The sequence below is a fragment of the Eulemur rufifrons genome, chromosome 6, assembly GCF_041146395.1.
Source record: "Eulemur rufifrons isolate Redbay chromosome 6, OSU_ERuf_1, whole genome shotgun sequence".
Taxonomy (NCBI): Eukaryota; Metazoa; Chordata; class Mammalia; order Primates; family Lemuridae; genus Eulemur; species Eulemur rufifrons.
This window is the reverse complement of record NC_090988.1, coordinates 60,096,039-60,118,406: the sequence shown is the minus strand read 5'-3', so window position 1 is coordinate 60,118,406 and position 22,368 is coordinate 60,096,039. Positions and strand designations below refer to the sequence as shown.

At 41.4% G+C, this 22,368-nt stretch overlaps 1 protein-coding gene across 4 annotated transcripts in view; it reads left to right on the top strand.

Moving 5' to 3' along the window:
- The first annotated feature begins 2,641 nt into the window (after positions 1-2,641).
- Positions 2,642-22,368, top strand: part of DENND5A (DENN domain containing 5A) — a 102,545-nt gene continuing 82,818 nt past the window's right edge. For 2 of the 4 annotated variants that reach the window (XM_069471151.1, XM_069471150.1), the window contains exon 1: positions 2,642-3,024. In XM_069471151.1, coding sequence (XP_069327252.1) covers positions 2,913-3,024 — 112 coding nt within the window. In that variant the 5' untranslated portion in view covers positions 2,642-2,912. The remainder of the gene's footprint in view (positions 3,025-22,368) is intronic. The other 2 variants (XR_011233700.1, XM_069471152.1) reach the window with 2 other exon arrangements.

Genomic DNA, 22,368 nt, shown 5'->3' with positions numbered 1-22,368 from the left:
ATTGGTAAGAACTAGTTATGTGGCCACATCTGGACACAAGTAGGGCTGGGAAATGTCCCTGACCAGGCAGCTCCACACACTATGGAAGCGGCAACATGATTTTTTGGTGAACTGCAAGCCAACTCCACCATACCCTCTACCATCTTCTACCACTCCTTCCAACCCTAATGCCTTCCAGCCACCCTAACCTCACTATTCCATAATACTCCAGGCGCACTCTGCCTCACACACTTTCCTGAAATTGTGTTCCCTCAGATGTCCTCTTGCTCTCTAATGTTCTTCATGCTGAAATGGGTGCCCAAGGTTGCTACTTCTTAAGAGTATATTATGTCCTAGATATTTAAAATTCATTTTTCATTAATTTTTCTTAACTTGTGACTCTTCAGGCAATCCTGTGTGGGGTCAGAATGACTATTCTCATTTCAGAGAGGGTAACTGATGTGCCTCAGCTTACCTAGTTACTTGTAGGAGTGGGAATTTAAACATTTAATTTTTTTTTGTTGTTGTGTTAGAGTCAGGGTCTCACTCTGTCACACAGGCTGGAGTGCAGTGGCATGATCATAGCTCACTGCTGCATCAGCCTTCTGAGCAGCTGGGACTACAGACAGGTGGGTGCCACCATACCTGGCTAAATTCTAATTTTTTTTGTAGAGATGGGGTCTTGGTGTATTGCCCAGGCTGGTCTCAAATTCCTGGCCTTAAGCAATGCACCTGCCTCAGCTTCCCAAAGTGTTGGGATTACAGGTATGAGCCACTGCACCTGGCCTGAACATTAAATCTTCAGAGCATCCAGTTCTATATTTTCTCTGACTCTGTAAGAAGCAATCACTCTGCCAAACATATTTCCTACTGGGAAGGAGATCACTTTACAGTTCAGTATTCTGGGCTTCTGAACAGTGACATTTCCCAGAACAAATTAATACAGTCATACTTTTGTGTGTTTTTTTTTTAAGAGACAGGGTCTCACTCTGTCACCCAGGCTGGAGTGCAGTGGCATGATCACAGCTCACTGTAGCCTTGAATTCCTGGGCTCAAGCCATCCTCCTGCATCAGCCTCCTGAGCAGCTGGGACTACAGGCATGTGCTACCACACCCGGCTAATTTTTATTATTTTTTTGTAGAGATGAGGTCTCACTACATTGCTCAGACTGGTCTTGAATTCTTGGCCTTAAGTGATCCTCATGCTTCGAGCTCCCAAAGTGCTGGGATTACAGGCGTGAGCCACTATGCCTGGCCCTGAATAGGCTTTTCTAAGCTATTTTCTCCTTCCTACTTTTCTCCCACCAGTTCAGGCAGGTTAGATACAATGAGGAGCAGGTTTTCAGTGACGATGACAGTGACCTCCAGGCCATCCTCCCCAAGGGAACCAATACTTCAGAGAAGCACCTAGGAGAGAGCCCAGGTTCAGCCCTTGGGGAAGCCAGCTGACTTCTACAATCCTTAGTGGCAGTCTGCCAGAACTAACCTTGAGCACACCTCTTTCTGGAACAATAATAATAATCTGTAACATTTACTGAGTGACTTCTACATTCCAGGCACTATTTTCACTGCTTTACCTATACTTGCATATATCTTACATAATCTTTACAAAAATCATAACTGCGGGCATCTAGAGATTAAGTAATTTGTCCAATGTCACATAGTAAATAATAAAGTCAGGATTCAAATCTGAGCATTGTTTCTAGAGCCCATGCTAGTAGCCATTATACTAAATTGCCTTCTTGGCCTCTGATCCTCAGTTTCCAATAAAGACACATCTGCCTAGCTTCTGTGGGAAACGAAATCAGAAGGTCCCAGGATAAGGACCAGGAGGTAAGTTTCCCTTGCACTTGTGAGAGAGATTCCCCCCCTCACAGGAAGATCTGCTTGGGGATGGATCTGAGAACTCTCACAGAGTGAAGAGTAAGGAGAATTCCCAAATGGCAGGGGCCTCTGGAGGCTTTCAGAGGGAAAAGGGGAGAGTGTGGGAAAAGGCCTGGCTGGGTTTGGGTCGGGGGAACGGGGAACTGACCACAAGCCCAAGATTCTAGACCAGGGCTTTATCTCTTAGACTCAGTGTAACCTTGGGGAAGTCCTTGCTTCTCTCTGAGCCTCAGTTTCCCCACCTGTAAAATAAGGGTAAATATAAAACAAGCTGATCTACCCCTAACCAAAAGAGGGGGCATCCTCAGCTCTACTGGGGAAAAGGCTGGGCACGGACGCCAAAGAGCAGGGGCAGGGAGAAGGCGCTGTCTGGGGTCCAGGCAGACAGCCAGCAAATAGAATTAGGTGGTCTTCCAAGCTCAGTCGTGCGACACTATCCCGGTGACAGGGCAGCGCTAAGGAGACCTCTGGACCTCTAGTGGGTGGGGGTTTGGAGGGAAGAGCATGGGCCAATGTCCCGGGCTCTGCAGCCTGCGCGCACTGTTCTTGCACCTTGTCAGCCCTCCTTAAAGGAGAAGCGGTCCCAAGGGGGTGGCGGTTGCAGGCGACCGAGCAGTGGCTGGCCGCGTTGCGGCTACCGCCAGGGAAGCTGCGGCCCGCCGGGCCGAAGAGCATCACGTCATCCTTTCCGCCAGGCGCCCGCCCCCTCCCCGATGGCGCCTGCGCAGGCGCGGCAGGCGGGGGGCCGCGGTGGGGGCTCTCCCCAGCGCTCTCGGCCCTTCGCTAGGCTCGCTCGGACCGCGGCGCTCTCGGCTGGCGGCAGCGGCAGCGGCGCGGAGGGGAAGGCGTCCAGGATGCGGTGCGGGGTGGCCTGGTGCCCCCCGGCTCCGTCACGGCAGCCGCGGCGGCCGCGGGGCCCGGGCCAGGGCCGGGGGCGGCGGCCTGAGCCGCGGTAGCGGCGGCGGCGGGAGGGGCGGCCTGAGGGCGGGCGGGCGCCCGGGTGCGGGGGCTCCACGCCGCTCCGCCCGGCCCGTCTCGGCCCCAGCGCCATGAGCGGCAGCGGCGGTGGCGGAGGGGGCTCGGCGCCCAGTCGCTTCGCCGACTACTTTGTCATCTGCGGGCTGGACACTGACACCGGGCTGGAGCCGGACGAGCTGTCGGGTGAGTGCGCGCCGAGCCCGGGGCCGCTTCTCCGCTCCTGCTGCGGTAGGGGACCCCTAGAGGAAACCTCCCTTCACCCCCGCTTTGTCCCGGCAGCCGGGCAAGGGTCGGTCGGGAGGACCCAGGGCGGGCTCGGGCGAAGGGGGCGTTGGGCTGAAGGAGGGAGACGGGATGAGGGGCTCTGAGCAATGAGGGGTCCGAACGGTCCCTCGGCTGCCCTCTGCGCTGTGGGCATGTAGTCGGCAACAAGGGAGAGGGAAGGGTTGTGTATTCTCAGTTTGGTGTAGGTTGAGTGACTTAGTATAAAATAAAGGGAAGCTTGTCCTCCAGCACCCATTAGGGAGGGAAGAAGGCATCTCACATTCTAGTGAAAGTAAGTTCCACCCAGACTTAAAAAAAAAAAAAAAGCAAAACAAAAACTTGGTGAGTTTATCTGGCCTCTTCCCAAGAAGCCTGGGATACTAGTTCCTCAAAACCGTTAGAACCCAGCTTTGGGCTGGGCTCCCTGCGTTTTTCTACAGATTGCAGCTCTGAGCCTCTGGATGGGACGTGTAGTAATAAAGTGAACTTGGGCGGCACCAAGAAGGGTGGGAACTCACTTGGCAATGGAAAGGGCTTGTATCCCGGGGCTGTGCCTTTATAAAAAGTAATTTATGTTTTTTATGAGGTCAGGGTCATTTGTGAATAAAAGGGTAGCATCCTAGTTGGAGAGACTGGGTTGTGTTATGATGCTTCTCAAGTCATCTTTCAAAGGGAAAGTGGTGGTTAGAGTGAAGATGATGCCCTGACCACATTTGGCTCTCATATTAATAGAAGGGTGTCAAAATTATAAAATCCCCGTGAATTCCACTGCACCATCATTGGAGCCTTTGTATTGCAACAGTTCTGAAAAAAAGTTTTTTTCTGGAGTGTCCAGTTAGTGGGTTTCAAGTGGGTGGGGATTTGTTGGGTTATATTTTAAGATTATGTCATCCTGATTTGATGAGGGAAGCTCATTTCTACTTTCTGACATGATGTGTTCACTGTAAAGTTTCTTTCTTGAAAGTGATGATCCTGTTGACTAATTTTACTGCAGAGATGACAGGATGGTTTTTGTTTTGTTTTTGGTCACCAGAAAAATTTCAGTGTTTCTTATGAAAAAAACTATGTGCATGTTTCAAATGACCAAAATGGACTGTCTTATTTTTAAAAATGACAAATCGATGCTTTAACAAGATCAGAAAAATGCCATTCCTCAAATTAATAGCAGGTGGAGAAACAAATCATGAAGCAGTAATATAATACCAGGTCTTTTGTTGGGGGTAGCTTTATTGTTTCACATTCACTTTTTTAAGGCTTTTTTATTTTTAATTTTTATGGATACATAATAGTTGTTCAAGTTCACTTTTTTAGGTCTTCAGATTCTTACAATACAGATGTTAATTTTTATGTGCATTAAGTTTGTGACTTTGTAGTGTAATTTTTGGAATTCAGTTCCAGGTATTGGTACTGGAAGGGACCTCAGAGAGGAAAATGAGGCCCAGGAAGGACAGTGGGGCCTGCTGTTGCTCCTAATTGCCTAACTCTTGGTTCTGTGCCCCTCTTACGATACTAAACTGCATCTCATTGGCTTGGCTGGAGGTCTTTAGAAAACACTTAACATGTTGAGAAATTAAAAATAATAGTTTTTCTCCACAAAGAAGCTTTAAGGTGGGATAAACAGTTTTTATTTTTATGCTGTGCTTTTGAATGTCAAATTGTATAGACACTTGGTTTTAAAAAATAGAATGGTTGACTGGGCCTGGTGGCTCATGCCTGTGATCCCAGCACCTTGGGAGCACCTTGGGAGGTGGAGGTGGGAGGATCGCTTGTGAGGTCTAGAGTTTGAAACCAGCCTGGTACAAGACCCCAGCTCTACCAAAAAAAAAAAAAAAAATTGGCTCACAAATGGTAGAGCTTAGGAATGAAGCTTGGGAAGTTAACTGTTAGTGAGAGCATGGGTTTGGGGGTCAAACATTCCTGCTCTGCCGTTGACTAGCTCTGTGACCCTGTCAGGGTCTTCATCTGTGAAAAAGAGAATGTAAATAAGAAGCATCTCATCAAGTAGACCCTCAAATGTTAAAGTCTTTCAACATTTCATTAAAAGAGGAATGTTATTCTAATATATATCTGTTAATTATCTGGCTTTTCATCAAGCTAAAATTATATCCTGGTGGAAGTTTATTGGGATAATGAAGAGGGATGAGTTATATAAAATGTGCAAAGGAGGATATTTTCTGTCTTTTTAAATGTGGTTGCAGTAGTGGAATTCCAAGACCATTTATCCAATGGGTGGCCTTTGTTAGAGTAAGCACTGATTGAAGGGTTTTTTTCGCCCCTTCACTTCATTTTTGGTGGGTTGGTAGGGGAATCTTGACTACCCAGAGAGATATCTTTGAATAAAACGAAACAATATAAATAGCACTATTCGGGTCCATGCTGAGACTCTGCTCAGTCTGCCTTATAGCTCCCAAAGTGATGATGTCATAGTCAGTGGAACTACAGGAAATTGAATTGCACCCAGGTTCTCTGTGGAGGTACTGTGGAGTTCTCTGCAAGCAAATTAAGTTATATACCACAGGTAGCTTGAACCCAGAACAAACAAATCAAAGATGCTCAGTGTTCTCGTTTTATGGAGAATGATTAAGATTCATTCCTCTCTGTCTGCAACAAATAAGCACAGAGCTTGCTGTGTTGAATATAGACTCAGATCACTGGATTTTATAGGAATCTCTTCCTGTCACCTCTTCCCTTTTCTTGCAGACTCAGCAGTTAGGCAAGTCATGTCACTCTTTGTTGTGCAAGAAACTGAGGAAGGTGTGAAAATTAATTGTATTTTCTTTTCTGGTTGAGGAAGTACTTTGGGTTGGAAGGAGAACAAGATTTTTGAGCTTGTCAGATAAGCAAATCTGGAAGAATTGCTTCCAATTTATGTTTTCCATTTTTTTTTTTTTTTTGCCTATCCTAAGTGGGGATGCAGATGGTACTAGAGTCTAGTTCCTCTTTCTATCTCTTTGATAGGTGAATGTCCTGGCGATCTTCATTTTCTTTGTTTCTTATGGTCACTGCTAGGTGACCACAAGGAAAGGCTTTATCATGAGGTGGGATTGCTGAGTTTACTTTTCCTGTCTCTGTTTGAGAGTTAAGGTTTCAGAATGCTTAAGACCTGTTTCTTACTTTGGAATCTTTAAGTTCCTCTGAACTTATCTGCACCTGGCATTGGGTATCCTATATAAGTATCCTAGGTTCTCTCATCCATTACTGCAATTTTCCCAGGTTCTGGGCAGAAGATCTTGCCAAGAATTTAAGAGAAGGGGCTAGGGATAAGGATAGATGGGAGATTGGCCATCTGTCCTTATCTCTAGCCCAGCATCCTGTATGACCTTACTTAGAACACTGAGAATACACTGAATTGTTCTCTTAATGTCACCTTTAGAAGAGAAAAAATACTATTGGTCAGGAATGGCAGCAGACTAGTCAGATCATACTTTTCCTTAACTGTATTGAGCAGTGAAATTGGAACTTCACAATTATGGAATGTCAAACAAGAAAGCACTGTTAGAGATGACATAACCTTCTCATTTTACAGATGAGGAAACTGAGGCCCTGAGAAAGTTGGAGAGTATTTATCTTCCTTGCCACGTTTCATTCTTCTTTTCTGCTGCTTGAGTGATGTTTTGCATGATTTTCAGTAATCTAATGAGTGGGGAGAAATAAGTAAAAAACTTATTTGGCAGGGGCGGGAGCAGACATTATGGCAATTTTTTCTAGTCTTGGTTTCTGTTTCATGTTAAGAAAGAATACTGTGTGTGATTATCATTAGAGATGTCTTTTTTTTTTTTTTTTAGTATTACGTTTTTTTTTTTTTTTTTTTTTTTTGAGACAGAGTCTCACTCTGTTGCCCAGGCTAGAGTGAGTGCCGTGGCGTCAGCCTAGCTCACAGCAACCTCAAACTCCTGAGCTCAAGGGATCCTCCTGTCTCAGCCTCCCGAGTAGCTGGGACTACAGGCATGCACCACCATGCCCGGCTAATTTTTTTCTATATATATTTTTAGCTGTCCATATAATTTCTTTCTATTTTTAGTAGAGATGGGGTCTCGCTCTTGCTCAGGCTGGTCTCGAACTCCTGAGCTCAAACAATCCGCCCACCTCGGCCTCCCAGAGTGCTAGGATTACAGGCGTGAGCCACCGCGCCCGGCCTAGTATTACCTTTTGATATAATTTTACACTTAAAGAAACATGATAGAATAAAGAACTCTAGTATATCCTTTAGCCAAATTCACTGTTTACATCTTGACCCATTTGCTTTATCATTTATTATGTGCACCCCCATATGTAAACAACTTGATTGAGATATAATTCATTTACGATACAGTTCCCTTATTTAAAGTGTACAATTCAGTGATTTTTAGTTTATTCACAGAGTTGTGAAATCACATTGCAATCAATTTTAGCATATATTCATCACTCTCCCCAAAAAACCTGTACCCCTCAGCAGTTACTCCTTATGTTCTCCCAAACCCCTAACCTTAATTCTAGGCAACCAGTAATCTACTTTCTATTGCTGTAGATTTGCTTATTTTCGACATTTTGTATAAATGGAATCATATGGCCTCTTGTTACTGGCATCTTTCACCTAGCGTAATGTTTTCAACGTTCATCCATGTTGTAGCATATTTCTTTTTACAGCTGCATAATGTGCCATGGTATGACTATACAACATTTTATTTATCCTTTAGTTGATGGACACTTGGCTTGTTTCTACTTTTGGTTATCATGCTGCTATAAACATTTGTGTACAAATTTTTATGTGGGCATACATTTTCATTTCTAATGGCTAAATATGTATGAATGAAATTGTTAGGTCACATGGTTACTAACTCTGTGTTTAACCTTTTGAGGGACTGCCTGCCAGTTTGTTTTCCAAAACAGCTGCACCAGTTTCCACCAGCAGTGTTTGAAGGTTCCATTTGTCCATATTCTCACCAACATTTATTATCTGTGTTTTTGATTATAGCCATCCTAGTGAGTATGAAGTGGAATCTCATGGTTTTGATTTGCATATCCCTAAAGACTAAAAACCTTATTTAAAGGAAAAAAGGCTATCCCTCTCCAGTGATGAAGTGGTTGTAAAAAGTTTGATGAGGCCGGGTACGGTGGCTCATGCCTGTAATACTCTGGGAGGCTGAGGCTAGAGGATTGTTTGAGCTCAGGAGTTCAAGACCAGCCTGAGCAAGAGTGAGACCTCTACCAAAAATAGAAAAATTAGCTGGATGTGGTGATGTGTGCCTGTAGTCCAAGCTACTCAGGGCTGAGGCAGGAGGGTCGCTTGAGCCCAGGAGTTTGAGGTTGCAGTGGCCTATGATGATGCCACTGCCACTCCAGCCTGGGCAACAGTGAGACCCTGTCTCAAAAAAAAAAAAAAAAAAAAATTTGATGAACCATTTTCAAACTGGCAGTTAATATGAACTAAGTTTTTATCTTTCTCTATCAGTCTGGTTGATTTTTGGCAGATTCTCATGGTCATTTCATAAAAGTATCTCTGCTCTGAAGCCCAGATTCCTAACTGCAGCAAAACTCAAATCCTTATGACTTACCTTAGGCATCTCTGCATACTGCCAGAAGTCAAGGCTGTTAGAATAGGGGGAGATTTCCTAAATTAGGTCATGTGTTTTCTTTTCTAAGGTAGAAGAAGTAAGAAGTTAGGAAAAGAGACTAACACCCAGAAAACAATTACAGAACAGCCCAGGGCAGTTTAAAATACAAGCTAAATTTAGTTGGAGAGACTGTATATTCTTAGCACATAAGAGAACCCCACTTGACTCCTGCAGGTAGGGAGGTTCACATTGAAAATAAGTGGATTTTACTTAATGACGTTCAGGCCCTGCTTTTCTCTTCTTAGGAGGAAATCCTGTGTCACAGTGTTTGGTGTTTAAACCAAATTCTCTTAACTCTGCTCAGCCCTTCCTTCCTTCCTAGATTAAAAATAAAGTTTTCTTTGCCTAGGCCTCCTTTGACAATACCCTTTTATAGCCTATATCCTTTTATAAACTTGTTTTTTGGCTAACTCTGGTGGAAGATGTACTTGGGTTTGGCTCAGCTCCTAAATGCCCGTTGCTGTTTGAATCTGTGGATTTGAATTACTGTCAAGTGGTCTTAGAGGTCTCTCAAGAACCTGGGTACACATGAGGGAACCTATGTTTTGTATGTTTTAGCTTCTTGCTGAATATGCCATAAGATCCAGTGAGAGAGACAGAAAGGCTTGCCTTTCAGAAGCTGATGACATCCTGTGGAATTCAGTGATTAAACACAGGCCATTATTGCCAGATTTTTAGATTTAGTTTGTTGTTGTTGTTGTTGTTTTTTTTTTTGAGACAGTCTCACTCTTTTGCCCCAGGTAGAGTATAGTAGAGTGATTACAGCTCACTGAAACCTCAAAATCCTGGGCTCAGGCGATCCTCCTGCCTCAGCCTCTTGAGTAAGCTGGGACTACAGGCCTGTGCCACCACACCCACCTAATTTTTTCTATTTTTAGTGGAGATGGAGTCTTGCTGTTGCTCAGGCTGGTCTTGAACTGCTGACTTCAAGTGATCCTCCCACATCAGCTTCCCAGAGTGCTAGGATTCCAGGCATGAGCCACAGCGCCTGGCCTTAGTTATTTTCTTTTAATTTTTTCTTTTTTTTTTGAGATAGGGTCTCACTCTGTTGCCTGGGCTGGAGTGCAGTGGTGTGATCATAGCTCACTGCAGCTTTGAGTTACTGGGCTCAAGTGATCCTCCTGCCTCAGCCTCCTGAGTAGCTGGGACTACAGGTGTGTGCCACCACCTGGCTAATTTTTCTTATTTTTGTAGAGATGGAGTCTCACTGTGTTGCCCAGGCTGGTCTTGAACTCGTGGCCTCCCATGAGGACTTTGGCCTCCCAAAGTCCTGGTATTATAAGATTTAGTTCTTAAAAGTTTTTAAGTGAGGCAGGTATTAGTCAGATGCCATATTCCATATGTTCTATGATTGATGATTTTAGTTTGGAGTTTATAGAACCCTGAGCTGAGTCTTATGAATGGCAGAGTCCTGTCATGGCAGAAAGGGAGAGTCTGTGTCAGATCTCAAACTGTTTTCAGTATGCTCCCAGGGGATCAGATATATAATAACTTCAGGAAATAAGATGGCAACAGGTGACCACACATGTGGCCCTCCAGATCCCCAAGTGTGGCCCCCTAACCAACCGAATCCAAATTTTACGTAACAAATCCTTTTAATAAAGGTATCTGTTCTGTGAAGTTTGGATTCAGTCAAAAGGTCATGAACTCAAGGCCCTAGAAGACCACATATGGCCCCAATGCCGCAGGTTACCCACCTTACCCACCTCTGGTTGTGTTTCTCAAATATTATACTTAGGATATTTGCTTGGTATCTCATACTTAACCTAAAGATAATCAGGTTAGTAATTTTTGTTGTTGTTGTTCATTGTGTGATGGGTAAGTCAGGTAAAAATTTTGCTAGGCCTTCAGTGGTCTACTTTATGGACTGAACTAGCTGGGTTATTCTAAAATGCATTCATGGAATGCTGAAAGTCCAGAACAGTGAGAAGTTCTGTGGAAGTTCTTCTCATTCAGCTTCATTCCTCTGTGAGTGTGGGATTCCTTGATTTTTAAACTATTCCCAGTTGGCAAAACATAATATGAGTGTGCATTTGTTTATGTTGGTCGCAGAATAAAAAACGTCAGAGCTAGAAATCAGAGATAGGTTAGCCACCAACTTTTGACAGATGGTAATTAATATTTGTAAATGACTTATAGTTTTACAGTGTACTTTTAAAGCATTTTTAAGTTTTTCAGCCCTACTTGAAATAAAATTTTTTTGTCCAGTGTCACTCAGCAAGTTAGAAACCTCTGTTAGATGGGAGGCTGAAGCATGGGGATTGCTCGAGCCCTGGAGTTTGAGGTTGCTGTGAGCTAGGCTGACGCCACAGCACTCTAGCCTAGGCAACAGAGTGAGACTCTGTCTCAAAAGAAAAAAAAAAAAGAAAGAATGAAACATCTGTTAGAATCCAGGTCTGTTGTCTATTTAAAAAAAAAAGAAATTTTTTAAAATTTATAGAGACTGGGTCTGTGGTCTGTTGCCCCAGGCTGAAGTGCAAAGGTGCAATCACAGCTCACTGCAGCCCGGAACTCCTGGGCTCAAGTGATCCTCCTGCTTCAGCCTCCTGAGTAGCTAGGATTGCAGGTATGTGCCACCATACCCAGCTAATGCTGTCTCACTATTAATGAGTTTTTTCTTTTTTCTTTTTTAAATTATAGATGTGGGGAAACTGAAGCAATGGCTTAATCATTGAATAGCAGAGCTGTGTGTTGTGGCCTCATTGTGGTTCAGTCCCCAGCCCACAGTGCAGTAGAAGTGCTGTGTCAGGAAAGGGGGCAGGTTACTTGTTCTCTGAATTGTAGTTAAGGCTGGTTGTTGTTTCTTCCTCTCTCCCCACTCTTTATCAGTTCTGGAAATGTTTTTCTTAGACCAATAGTTACTAAGGCTTTGTTTCTAAGAAGCTGTCTTTGTGTGTGTGGCTGTTACAGGATGTTTTATGCTTTTTGCCTGAGGTCTGTTTTCTTTTCAGAAAAAAAAGATTTACATCTGCTAACCTCAGAAATCCCTCTGTGTAGCCTGTAGTTTGCATCTTTTATGACTGTAGTTTAGGTGAGGGCTGTCTTTATAATGAAAGGATATGGAAAACAACCAAGAAACAAGATTTTGAAAGGCATAAACACAAAGGAGGAAATGACTTGGAAATAATAATCACAGGTCATAATTATAAGACAATGAATATATAAATCCAATTGACAACAAATTACATGCATTTTTGTTATTAGAATTACTTTCCAGGAATGTCAGAGGACTTGGTTCTTTTTTCAGGTGCATCATCTCTGATGCCCCTTTGTTTGTTTTTGTAGTTTTATTATAGAATAATGGCCCTCCAACAGTGTTTAAGCCTAGTTATGAAGATAGGTGTTAATTTTGGGATATTATTGTTAAAGAAAACCAGATTTTATTTTGGGTAAGTTAGGTTTCTCTTTTTTCATCTTTCCCAGTGTCTTTTTTTTTTTTTTTTTGAAGCAGAGTCTCTCTCTGTTGCCCAGGCCAGAGTGCCGTGGCATCAGCCTAGCTCACAGCAACCTCAAACTCCTGGGCTCAAGCGATCCTCTTGCCTCAGCCTCCTGAGTAGCTGGGACTACAGGCATGCACCACCATGCCCAGCTAATTTTTTCTATATATATTTTTAGTTGTCCATATAATTTCTTTCTATTTTTAGTAGAGACGGGGTCTCGCTCTTGCTCAGGCTGGTCTCGATTTCCTGAGCTCAAATAATCCACCCGCCTCGGCCTCCCAGGGTGCTAGGATTACAGGCGTGAGCCACCACGTCTGGCCTTTCCCAGTGTCTTTATTCGACAGCAACCACTAAAAAAAAGAAAAAAAATCTTTATTTTTTTCCTGATTATATTAATAAAAGCCATAGGTTTTTATAAAAATGTAAATATTATAGAACTATATTATAAGGGCCAGAGTCTGACCTAGAATTATGATGGCAATGGGAAAAGCATTTTGTATTATGCTTTATTTTATAATTTACATATTAAAGTGTGTAATAGCTCAGATGAACCTGTATTTTTTTTTTAAATCTTTTTTTTTTTTGAGACAGAGTCTCACTCTGTTGCCCAGGCTAGAGTGAGTGCCGTGGCGTCAGCCTAGCTCACAGCAACCTCAAACTCCTGAGCTCAAGGGATCCTCCTGTCTCAGCCTCCCGAGTAGCTGGGACTACAGGCATGCACCACCATGCCCGGCTAATTTTTTTCTGTATATATTTTTAGCTGTCCATATAATTTCTTTCTATTTTTAGTAGAGATGGGGCCTCGCTCTTGCTCAGGCTGGTCTCGAACTCCTGAGCTCAAACGATCCGCCCACCTCGGCCTCCCAGAGTGCTAGGATTATAGGCGTGAGCCACCGCGCCCGGCCTTTTTTTAAAATCTTGTTTTAATTTATTTAACCAGTTCTATTGACTCAGGATCACAGTCTCTTGTTGGGAGAAATATTCTTTGGAAATTGATTTAGTTTATTTGTGATGCTATAATAGAACACCACAGATTGGATAATTTATAAAGAACAGAAATTTATTTCCTCATAGTTCTGGGGGCTGGGAAGTCCAAGATCAAGGTGCTGGGATTTGGTCTGGTGCAGGCCATCTTGCTGCGTTCTCACATGGCAGAAGGAAGAAGGGCAAGCCTTCTTTTAAACCTTCTTTTAAGAGAGCCTTAATTCTTAACAAGGGAACAGCCCTTATGACCTAATCATCTTTTAAAGGTCTCACTTTCTAATATTATCACATTGGCAACACCTGAATTTTAGAGGGGACACATTCAAACCATAGCAGAAATATAGCAAATATTTAGAAATATGATCTGCTAAATTGGCTTACAGTTTTGCTAAACTCTGGGGTTCAGTATGTCCAAATGCAATTGACCCTTGAACAATATGGGGATGAGGGGCACTAATCCCTTGCACAACCAAATATTCATGTATATATTTTTTCCCTTTAAAAGTAATTGTTTTATTTCTTTTTTTTTTTTTTTGTTGAGACAGAGTCTCACTTTGTTGCCCAGGCTAGAGTGAGTGCTGTGGCATCAGCTTAGCTCACAGCAACCTCAGACTCCTCGGCTTAAGCGATCCTACTGCCTTAGCCTCCCGAGTAGCTGGGACTACAGGCATGTGCCACTATGCCTGGCTAATTTTTTCTATATAGATTTTTAGTTGTCCATATAATGTCTTTCTATTTTTAGTAGAGACGGGGTCTCGCTCTTGCTCAGGCTGGTCTCAAACTCCTGACCTCGAGCGATCCACCCGCCTCGGCCTCCCAGAGTGCTAGGATTACAGGCGTGAGCCACCGCGCCCGGCCTTTAAAAGTAATTGTTTTATTTCTGATCACAATACAGGCAAGGAGCAAGGGCGACACCTGTAATCCTCATGTTTAACTTTTGACTTCTCAAAAACTTAACTATTATTAGCCTACTGTTGACCAGAAGCCTTACTGATAACATAAACAGTTGATAATAACACATATTTTATATATTATATGTCTTATATACTGTATTCTTACAATAAAGTAAGCTACAGAAAAGGTTATTTAAAAAATCATAAGGGGTGTGGTGACTCATACCTATAATCCTAGCACTATGGGAGGCTGAGACGGGAGGATGGCTTGAGCTCAGGAGTTCAAGACCAACCTGAGCAAGAGTGAGACCCCCCCATCTCTAATAAGAAAAAAAAAAATCATAAGGAAGAATAACATGCCTGAGATTATATAGCAAGAATTGGATACCTGTTCTCTCTGTCTCTAAAGTCCTCTACCTTTGTGTTATTAAAAGACCAACTTAGTGATGGAGTACTTGTTTGCAAAGATGTGTGACACACGATTGCCATCCTGGAGGGGCTCATAGTCTTCTGAGGAGTTAAGCATATAAACCAATGTCTGCAATACAGTGTGATAAATGACATAATGAAGGTATGTTTATAATTGAGAATGAGTATCTTACAAGCAGTGATTGTCCAGAAGACCTCAAAATTAGTTTTCTTTATTTTTCGTTCTCTCATTCAGCTGTTATTTACTGAGTTCCTATTATTTGCTAGTCATTATTTTAGGTACTTGAGATACATCAATGAGTGAAACTGCCTTTATGGAGCAGTTAGTGGAGGGAGACAGACATTAAAAAAATAAACATAATAAACAAATAACTTATATAGTATGTTAGGAAGTAAAAAGGGCTATGGAAAAAGTAAAGCAGGGTTAATGGGATCAAGAACATTAGGGCAAGGTGGAGATGGATGTTGTACTTTTAAATAGGATGGTTAGGCAGGTGGGTGGGCGGGGGGAGAAAAAAAAAAATAGGATGGTTAGGGTAGACCTTACTGAGAAGGTGACAATTTGAGGCACAATTTTAAGGAGTCAAAGGAGTAGGCCTTGTGTATACGTGGGGAAGAGTACTTCAGGCAGAGAAAATAGCTTGTGCAAGGGCCTTAAACTAGTAGTATGCTTGCTATATTAGAAGAACTGGTCACAATGTTAATGAGGCTGAAGATAGTGAGTGAGGGAAGTGATGGGAGATGAGATTGGAAAGGTGAGGAGAGGGAGTGTGTGGGAAAGATGCAATAAGGCTTTGTAGGCCGGTGGTTTTCAATGTGTGGTCTTTGGACCAGTAGTATCAGCATATGAGAACTTGTTAGAAATGTAAATTTTAGGCCCCATTCTTTACCTGCTGAATGAGAAGCTTGGGGCTTAGGGCTTAGAAACCTGTATTTTAACAAGCCAGCAACCTGATGCATACCAAAAGTTTGAGAACTATGGTTTTGGCTACTGTAAGAACTTTTTTTTTTTTTTTTTGAGACAGAGTCTCACTCTGTTGCCCAGGCTAGAGTGAGTGCCATGGCGTCAGCCTAGCTCACAGCAACCTCAAACTCCTGGGCTCAAGCGATCCTCCTGTCTCAGCCTCCTGAGTAGCTGGGACTACAGGCATGCACCACCATGCCCGGCTAATTTTTTTCTGTATATATTTTTAGCTGTCCATATAATTTCTTTCTATTTTTAGTAGAGATGGGATCTCGCTCTTGCTCAGGCTGGTCTCGAACTCCTGAGCTCAAACGATCCACCCACCTCGGCCTCCCAGAGTGCTAGGATTACAGGCGTGAGCCACCACGCCCGGCCAGAACTTTAATGTTATATACCTACACTGCTACAAATTCTTAGGCTTGATTTAGTTTTAAGTGCATAACTTAATAACTCCAGAATTTTGGCTTTAGAGTCTTTCAGTTCTGGTTTCAGATTATGGCTTCCTCACTTTCTAGTTGTGAAACCTTGGGTTAGTTTGTGGTGTGGATTACATCAGTGGGAAAATACACACACACACACACACACACACACACACAGAGTTACTGGGCAGATAAATCCCTGCTGAGACAACTAGACAACTATTCATATGAAAGAACTGTTTCAAATTTTGGTCTGCCTAAATTTACATGCTGAATTATTAGCTGGCGGTTAATATATCTCATACCCCATTCGTCAGCCATTTTTTTTTTCCCACTTGAGATTTTTGTGATCCTATCATGGGTCGTTGCCCATCAGGAGTCACTCAACACCCTGCTTCCTGCCTTTCTCCATTCAGCCCCCTCTGTGAGCCTTAGCTCATTAGGTTCTGTGCTGAATGCTAGGGAAGAAGAGAAGGGAAACAAGGTGGAAAGGTGAAACAAGGTAGAAAAGTATCAGTTCCTTAAGAGAGGAGCAGATAATGGTGTGTTGTTGAGGTTTGAGAGGGAAGGAATACTGTTTTCTAGCTTTGTAGTTTATGTCTTGCAATATTTACTGTATAGGGCATACATAGCTCTGAGTGTGACCTGAAACAAAAACAATCTTTCTGATTTATTCATTGATTAATTTAGTACTCAATGTGTGCAATAGAATTTGAGTGTCAACAGAGAGTGACCCAATTAGAAAATGAGGGAGTCATAATTTGAAATTATAATTTGAAATCTGGGAGTTGGAAAAAACATAGAAGTCATCCATGTAAGAAATGGTATTTTTCTCTCTTTACAAACAAAATATTGAGCCAGGGATAGTGGTTCCTGCTTTAGTCCTAGCTACTCGGGAAGCTGAGGCAGGAAAATCGCTTGAGCCCAGGAATTTGAGTCCAGCCTGGACAACATAGCAAGATACCATCTCTTAAAAAAGTTGAGTTTTAAAATACATATTTCTTATAAGAAACTTAGAAATTATGGAAGGATATAGAAATAAGCCACTCATAATTCCTCTATCCTCAGTTAAGCTCTGTAAGCATTTTGATGTCTTTATATAGTTCCTTTCACTTAAAAAAATTTACATTGCAGTAACTTAAACAGTAAAGTGTATAAATTCTAAGTGTATAACTAAATATATGTGTGTGTGTATATATATATATATGTGTGTGTGTGTGTGTGTGTGTATCCAAGCATGTAACCATCACCCAGATCAGTTCTTTCCATCTTTTTTTTACTGTGTGTGTATGTATATATATACATACATTTATATTTATTTTTATTTTTGAGACAGAGTCTTACTCTGTTGCGTAGGCTATAATGCCGCTGAGTCAGCCTAGCTCATGGCAATCTCAAACTCCTGGGCTCAAGTTATTTTCCTGCCTCAGCCTCCTGAGTAGCTGAGACTATAGGCATATGCCACCACACCTGCCTAATTTTTTCTATTTTTAGTAGAGACAGGGTCTCGCTCTTACTGAGGCTGGTCTGGAACTCCTGACCTCAAGTGATCCTCCTGCCTTGGCCTCCCAGAATGCTAGAATTATAGGTGTGAGCCACCACGCCTGGCCTGTGTGTATATTTTAACAGAGTGATGATGTGAAATGTTTTGTTTTGTTTTTTGAGACAGAGTCTTGCTCTGTCTCCCTGACTAGAGTGCAGTGGTGTCATCATAGCTCACTGCAACCTCAAACTCCTGGGCTCAAGTGGTTTTTCCCAAGTGAACCTCCCAAGTAGCTGGGGCTACAGGCACTCGCCAGGATGCCCCCTAATTTTTGTATTTTTTAAATAGAGACGGGGCCTCACTCTTGCTCAGGGTGATCTCAAACTCCTGGCCTAAAGCAGTCCTCCTGCCTCAACCTCCCAGAGTGCTGGGATTACAGGAGTGAGCCACTGTGCCTGGCCTTGAAATGTAAAATTTTGTTTTGACTTTTTTCACTTGGTGGTCTATCATGAGTATGTCTCAATACTGTATTATAATGTATTCTCTTCAAATTCCATTGATCCTAGTTGAGAGTTACTTAATTACAGCAATCAGAAACCACTCAAACAACTTGAAGGGAGTTTATTTCAAATTATAACATATTTTATATTTACAGATAACATCTTAAAAGAACATCCCACATTTATACAGAGATATTTCTGGTGGACATGTGGAGTATTTAGAATTTTTCATTTTTCAAATATCTTTGTACGTTTGTTTTTACACACTTATGGTAGTCTTTCTGTAGCACTAATTGCTAAAACTATGGCTGGGCAGGGTGACACGTGCCTGTAGTCCCAGCTACTCGGGAGACTGAGTCAGGAGGATGTAGCTTGAGCCCAAGAGTTTGAGGTTACAGTGAGCTTTGATGACACCACTGCACTCCAGCCCAGGCAACAGAGTGAGACTGTGTCTCCAAAAAAAAAAAAAAAAAAAAAAATTGCTACAACTGGACTTTGTTGAGCCGAAGAAATGCACATTTAAGTTTTGATAGATATTGCCAAATTACTTTCCTTAAAGATTGTACCAGGGCCAGGCGCAGTGGCTCACGCCTGTAATCCTAGCACTCTGGGAGGCCGAGGCGGGTGGATCGCTCAAGGTCAGGAGTTCGAGACCAGCCTGAGCAAGAGCGAGACCCCGTCTCTACTAAAAATAGAAAGAAATTATCTGGCCAACTAAAATATATATAGAAAAAATTAGCCGGGCGTGGTGGTGCATGCCTGTAGTCCCAGCTACTCGGGAGGCTGAGGCAGTAGGATTGCTTAAGCCCAGGAGTTTGAGGTTGCTGTGAGCTAGGCTGACGCCATGGCACTCACTCTAGCCAGGGCAACAAAGCGACACTCTGTCTCAAAAAAAAAAAAAAAAAAGATTGTACCAATTTAGACTCCCACCAATAATGTTTAAGATTCCAGTTTCTTTATACCTGTAATAAAATGTTACTGTTCTTCTCAAAAGTTTCCAAGCTTGTTTTAATCTGAATTTAATTAATGTAATTTCAGGTACATTTGTATATTTCTTCTATGAATTGCCTATTCAGGCCTTTTGTTCATATTTCTGTTGTGGTGTTTATCTTTTTCTGGTTGATTTGTGGAAACTCTGTTAGGAATATTTTCTCCTCTGTGTTCCAAATATATTTCTATGTATTAAAATTAGCTTGTCAGAAAATACATCAAAACTTTAAAAACATAGTGAAATAATGTACATACACATATACATAATTTTATATATTTATAAAATTGAGATCATCAGAGAAGTACAATTTTGTATCCTTCATTTTTTAAATTTTTTTCAAGAGATAGTTTTTTAACAAAATGGGGTCTTGCTGTATTGCCCAGGTTGGTCTTGAACTCCTAGACTCAAGCAATCCTCCTACCTGAGACTCCTGAGTAGCTGAGACTACAGGCAAGGGCCACTGTGCCTGGCTTGTATCTTTTGTTTTTAATTTACTATTGCATGTTATTAAATATTTAAAAACATCGAATATTTCTCATGTTATTAAATTTTCTTCATAAACATGATTTTAGTTGGTGGCTTATAATTTTTTATTATAAATAATTTTACAATGAATATACTTTATGCAAATCTTTGAATGTCTGTGTTAGTATAAATATTTATAAGACAAAGCATTATTGAGTCAGATGAACCTTTAAACGTATTTAATATGTAATGATAAATTTCTTCTTGGAATTGCTGTACCAGTTTATGCTCACCCCTAGTTTGCCATCTCTTTTTTTTTTCTTTTTTGGGTGGTAAAATACACCTAAAATTTACCATTTTAACCATTTAAAAATGTATAATTCAGGGGCATTTAGTATATTTGTAATGTTGTGTAGCGATCACCATTAAGTAGTTGTAGAACATTTTCTACACTCCAAAAAGAAATGCTGCACCCATTCAGCAGTTACTCCCCATTTCTTCTTCTCTGAAACATATGGCAACTACTAATAAACTGTCTCTATAAATTTACCTGTTCTGAATAATATGAATGGAATCATGCAATATTCATTTTAGCCTTTTGTGTCTGGCTTCTTTCACATAGCATAATATTTTCAAGGTTCATCCATGTTGTAGCATGTATCAGTACTTCATTCCTTTTTATGGCTGAGAAGAATATTTCATTGTGTGAATATACATACCAAATATTGTTTATTCATTCATCGATTGATGGACATTTGGATTGTTTCCACTTTTTGCCTATTGTGCTATGAACATTCATGTACAAGTTTTTGTTTGAACTGATTTGTTTACATATCCAGAAGTAGAATTGCTGAGTTATACAGTGACTCTGTTTAACCTTTTAAGGAACTGCCAAAATGTCTTCCACAGCAGCTGTACCATTTTACATTCTCACTAGTAATATATCAGGTTTCCACTTTCTCCACGTCCTTGATAATACTTTTTTCCATTTTTTGATGTCATTGTGTTTTAATGTGCCTTTGACTGCTACTAACACAGATTTTCAAAAATTGTTTATTAATCCTTTATAATTGTATTGTGAATTGTCTGTGTATACTTGTCATAGTTTCTCTTGCTTATTTGTTTTTTTGAGGGAGTATGGAAGATTGAGATTAGGGTGCTTTTGAAGGGTAATTACGGATCTCTCTTGCTTAGGAAAGCTGGTGAGTTTGCTACAGAAGTGGGGTGGATATAGGGATGTGGTTTGTAGGGTATATTAGTTTCCTCTGGCCCACTGTAACAAATTTCCACAAACTGGGTGGCATAAAACAGCAGTAATTTATTTTCTCACTGTTCCAGAGGCCAGAAGTCCAAAAATCAAGGTGTCAGCAAGGAACACTCCCTCAGAGCCTCTTGGGGAGAATAATTCCTTGCCTCTTCTAGCTTCTGGGGACTGTTACCATTCCTTGGCTTCTGGCCACATCACTCCATTCTCTGCCTCTGTCTTCACATTGCCTTCACCTTTGTGTGTGTCTTTTCCTCTATGTGTCTATGCTTACAGGGATACTTGGCATTGGATTTTGGGTCCATCCAGCTAATCATGGATGATCTCCTCTCAAGATCTTTGATTACATTTGTAAGATCCTTTTTCCAAATAAGATAGCATTCATAGGTTCTAGGGATTAGGATATGATTATATCTTTTTGAGGGCCACCATTCAACCTGCTACAGAGGGTCTAAAGGGTAGGTCTTGAGTTTTTGTATGTGAGCAAGAAGTAGAGAGGAGTAAAAGGGAGAGTCTAGGAAGAATGGTTAAGGAGAAAGGAGACTCAATACCATCAGTGCTTTGTACTGTTTCTGCACTTGAAATTCAGAGATGTCATAGGATTTTAGGATAGATAAAAATGACTAAGGTCCAATTTTATTTGACAGAAGCCACGTAACTCAGACAAAAATCAAACTTGTGCTAGGGTAGAACATCGTTGTCTACAGTAAAAAGTATTTTTTTTTAGCAGGACAGGGATGTTGGAAAAAGGTACTCTTGTCATTGTCACCAGCAGTCATGACCATCATCTTTAGGCCTTGTATTTACCTTGTATTCTTTTAAAATAGACAACATAGGTCTCAAAGACGAGAAGCAAGAGCTGATTAGAATTTCCAAACCTCTCATTTTACAGAGGAAGAAATTATGACTAAGAGGGTTCTGAGTAACTTGTAGAAATTCTCACAGCTGTTTAGTGCCAGAGCTGAGACTTCAACTTGGGGTTCCTTAACTCTTAGCTGACTGTTTTTTTCTGTGATACAGTGTAAAACTGTGCAAACTGTTAAAGAAGTAAAGATTTGTGATTTTATATATATATTTTCCCTTTGAAGATGAGGTTCCCTACTAAGATAGATAGTAAATGAGTTGGTGTAGTCCACGGGTTATATCTGTCACTTGAGTTTTAAACCTGCCTCCTTTTACGGTTTATGTGAACTTCGGCAATCAACTTCTGTTTCAATTTCTTAATCTTTAAAGTGGAAACAGAATCTATCTCATGGAGTTGTTGTAAGGATTAAATGAGTTAATACATTAAATGGCTTGGAACAGTGTCAAGCATGTAGTAAGTATCTGTTATGTGTTCTCTATTACTAACATTTTTATTCTTTGCATTACTTAACTTTCTATGTAATTTTAACATTGATGGTAAGTAGTGATAGGGTAATAGTACTACGTACATTATCTCTTTTGGGCTTGTTAGCAGCCACATGAGGGAAGTTCTATTATTATTCCCATTTTATTTTATTTATTACTTATTTATTTATTTGAGACAAGAGTCCTGCTCTGTTGCCCGGGCTAGAGTGCCATGGCATCAGCTTAGCTCACAGCACCTTCAAACTCCTGGGCTTAGGTGATCCTCCTGCCTCAGCCTCCTGAGTAGCTGTATTATTCCCATTTTGTAAATGAGGAAACTAACAACACTGTTAAGTAGCTTACCTAAGATTATACAGCTAATATGAGGAAAGACTGGAATTCCAACTCAGATCTGTCAGAATTTCAAGTTTATTCTTTTTAAAAAAATTAAAAACTATTAAAATATATATACAGTAAAATGCACATATCAAAGTATATATACCCTGTG